This window comes from Cyprinodon variegatus, unplaced genomic scaffold (genome assembly GCF_000732505.1).
Source record: "Cyprinodon variegatus isolate N-32 unplaced genomic scaffold, C_variegatus-1.0 Scaffold73, whole genome shotgun sequence".
Lineage (NCBI taxonomy): Eukaryota > Metazoa > Chordata > Actinopteri > Cyprinodontiformes > Cyprinodontidae > Cyprinodon > Cyprinodon variegatus.
Window position 1 is genome coordinate 1,525,827 of NW_015150526.1, and position 4,079 is coordinate 1,529,905.

General features: G+C 35.9%; 1 protein-coding gene across 1 annotated transcript in view; it reads right to left on the minus strand.

Annotated features, from left to right (window-relative positions):
- Window positions 1-212: 212 nt before the first annotated feature.
- Window positions 213-4,079, minus strand: part of ss18 (synovial sarcoma translocation, chromosome 18) — a 14,046-nt gene continuing 10,179 nt past the window's right edge. Inside the window, exons 8-9 of the mRNA XM_015372560.1 lie at window positions 3,254-3,384; window positions 213-1,648 (exon numbers count right to left, since the gene is read on the minus strand). Coding sequence (XP_015228046.1) covers window positions 1,622-1,648; window positions 3,254-3,384 — 158 coding nt within the window. The 3' untranslated portion in view covers window positions 213-1,621. The remainder of the gene's footprint in view (window positions 1,649-3,253; window positions 3,385-4,079) is intronic.

The following is a 4,079-nucleotide window of genomic DNA, read 5'->3' on the forward strand; positions in this document are numbered from 1 at the left end:
AGTATTCAAGTAGCATTTTTACCAAATATTTTACTTTCTTTTTTGGGTGACTTCTTTCAACTTTTGAGTAAAAAAACTATAAAGTAGTGCTACTCTCTTTTTGGGTGCTAACCAGGTCTGTTTATAACAACCTTTGCAAAGCAGTACATTTACAATATTCCTTTAAAAAAAAAGATAAAACTCTTAAAGAACAGCCAACAAAAATATATTAAAGATTCTTCTAATTTATTCGAATGTACAGTTCACATTGCCAAGACACATTATGTGACCTCCACTTGAATGGGGTGCAGAATGAAAAATATTAAAACAGCCATATAAACAATACAGAGGACAGTCAGTTCCTCGTCTTTACGCTGCTGTACATACAGGATCAATAAAATATGCACCATAATACAGATATCAAGCCAGTGATATAAAACTGCACAACCAGTCTTTGCTGTGTTCAAGGAATCCACTTCAGAACATATTTTCACATATTATGTTACATATTTGACAGTAACAATATTCATTTCACACAAAACATCACTTGGATGACATCAACTCAGACGTCTCTTCTAAGGGAACGTCATGAGTCCAGCATTGTCAGCTAACAGACTAACACCGCTTGTAGGGATAAAAACAGAAATGATTTTATAAACCTAATTGTGATGGGCTTTTCCATTTACCATGTTGCAAACAAGTTTATGCCTTCAGAAAAAGAAAAAATATAGCAGATTAACTTGCAATCTGCTACAGACAGTTATCTCTCTGACAGCTGTTTAAAAAGGCGGCCTTATTTTTGTCAGGTGCTACGGTTGGAAAAGAAAAAAAAGAAGAAAACACACTTAACACTTTTATGGGTTGTTTTATGCTGCCCATATTTTTTTTAAAGAAATTTTGTGCATTTTTAATAAAATATCCATTTATACAGAGTTCATGTCACATATGTAGCAGACCTAATTTATTAGACATACATTCCAACAACAAAGAACAAAAATGTATGGGATTCACTGCCGTTAAGGAGCATAAAAAAAAAAAAGACACATAAGCTTAATAAAATAAAAAACACAGGCTTAGTACTAGTTTTCAACCTCTTATACAAAGTTAGCTCGATCTAAAAAGCACAAAATAACAGCTTTTTTTTTTTTACAGTATCACATACATCGAGACATGTACCATTGGCCTAGCTGGAAGTTCACCTGCTGCATCTGCATCATTTTATCTTCAAGTCCCAGAACAAGTCCCTACTGCAGGCATTATTGCTTTGTTTGATTACAGAGTTGAAGGCCAGGGAACCGATGCACGCTGAAAATTTGAGTTTTCTTGTCAGAAATCTTTGTCATCACCTTCCTCACTCTGCAATGCTAAAGGATAAGGCAGTTCCAATTTCTTTAAGGCATTGCCACTTTGAAACACTGGAGCAAGGTCACTGACTTTACCATCCCCGTGCCAATGTGCACCATTAACAGGTTTATATTTTAGTAGAGAGGACAAAAAGAGTGGAAAACAGATCTTTTATTCATAAATGTGTTTGTGTCCGGGAGGATCTGAGCTGAAACCATCAATATAGTCTGCTTAGCAGTTGACCAGAGGATAAAACTCAAAGATCAGAGGAGTTGTGTGGGTAAACTGTGACCATTTCTCATTGCTGGTAATTTCCATACTGGCCCTGTAGAGTAAAATATAACAGACAGTTACTGAGCTTTTAAACAACCTTCAGAAATGTGCAAACAAACATCCTAAGTTTCTGTGATATTCTACAAAACATGATTAATGTCTTTGTGCACTGAGAGGTATTGACCAGCAGGTGGCAGCAAGACTTCACAATCTAAAAGCTTTAAGGTAATGTAACATATCTGGTTTGGGCACAAATATTACTTCTGAAATATAGGTAGCTATCTTTAAATAAGAAACTCTGTCAACAGTTCAATTTACAGCATTCCTAGACAGGGGTCGAAGTATGTGTCTGGTATGAACAGAAACTATGAATTTAGAGTTTGATATGACCAATCCTAATATTAGGGGTGTAACAGTACACACAAGGTTTGAAACCAGATTGAAAAATGTTTATAATGATAAGAAGATAAACTACAATTGTTTGAGAAAAGGAATCCTGGCATTACTACTGCACAACATAAGGATATAGGACTTCAAACAATGATTATTCCCTGGTAAAATGTAAACCAAAACAAAAATATATTAGTTTCTACTTGAGTGGAATACAATCAAAACATTTCTAATTCAGGACAGATTTTAATGCTAGATGTAAATGGTCATGCAGAGAAAGTTCTACTTTTATCTAAAGTAAAGCAAGATATATGTTTATATGAGGTGCAATAATGGTCTAAAGCTTAACCTTACAGAAAAATGTTATCATATAGGCTCAGATAAGCACTAAGAATTTAATGTGCGTGTCTGAATGGTTGCAAACGCCACTGGTTGTAAGTTATAGCAGTGCTAGCCTCTGAGACAGATTGAACTAAAAAATATTTTAACTGTTTTGGACCCTCACATGTGCCAGTACACCCCTATAAAATAGAGTTTGATCAATTAATAATTGCAGATCAAAAATAATGATACAGCCTTTGGTTGCAAACAATGTATGCTGTTTTTCTGGACCTCATTACTCAAAGTTCGACCCCTGGTGGATGACAAAATAAGTGTAAAAAAAATAAAGGAAGGGGGGGAAACTACAAAGAAAGAATGAAAGGGATAGATGATAGGCAGAAGAAACATAAATGCAAATTAAGGCTAGGTGGTCAAGAGTCTAGATTTAACGTTGAGGTCTTCACAGCAACCATTACCTTTGCTTCTTATAGAGCTAGTGAGGGGTTCAAATCCCCGCTTCTTTATTTCCTCATGTGCCCCTAAATGTTCAAAGATAAAGATATCAAAGTGCAGCTGTGGTCCCCACATCAGACCACAGGTAATACAGGGCAGCAAATCGATCCCCCTTCAAAACACTGACGCAGTCTGCATCAAGCGGAAGGAAGAATCCTCTTTAAAGCCCTCATATGTCACTGAAATAGGATTCCACATAAGCCACAAAACATAAGCAAGACTGAGAATAAAGAGTAAAAAGGCACTAACACATAACTTCCTCTGGGAAGAACACATTTAACCACCAAAAATGAAAACAGCATGCAAAACAGACTAGTCAATAATGCTTTCTAGGATTTTCATTGATCATTTGGATTCAACATTAATAAGAACAACACTACTGCTAATGTACAAACAAATCTCTGGGACTATCTAGTCCTTTGGCTATACTCACCTGGTCATAACCGTATGGGCGCTGCTGCTGGCCCTGTGGAGGTCCGGGCTGAGGGGGACGATAACCCCCATACTGCTGCCCCTGACTCTGAGGGTAGTTGGGATACTGTCCTGGTCCACTTTGGGAAGGACCTGAACCGAATACAGGGAGACAATAACTGAAAAACATGCTTCAAGTCCAACAACACCCAAATTCTGCGTGCATCGTCAGTTTTAAATGTGTAAATAAAAAGATATGATTTGGTTAGCACAGCCAAACTACAGGCTCTAGTACTTTTCAATAAATTCACTTTTAAGCCTATTATGACTAACTTTTGAAATGTATGCAAAAAAAAATATATATTTTAATAGCTTCCTTAACTTCTATTTATCTGTCCACATTGATTTATTTGTTGACTTTGTTACCTAAACAAGTTTTTACAGTTAAGGGGATGCAACCACACTTATAATCATAAACATAATATAAAGCATATTAAAAGAAATATTAATGAAGAATAAATCCCATTAAACTGTTAGTGAGTTTTCAGCTAACTTTAAAAATAATATTCCTTGTTTTTCCATTTCTTGGTAACAACTAGAGCTGCACATAGAGATGGGCACTATATTCTGTACTTCTATAGGTAAATCCATCGGTACTATGGTGTACTTATCCAAGTAAACCTAAATGCATCATTGTGATACAGAGGGAGCAAGATTTTCTATGCCAGGCATAAACACTGCATTGCACCGTAATAGTATGAGAACATCAGAAAGTATGGTACAGTCAAGAAAGTAAGCATGGCTAAAACATAGCTCTAGAGAGTATGGCTCCACTTTTCAAAATATGA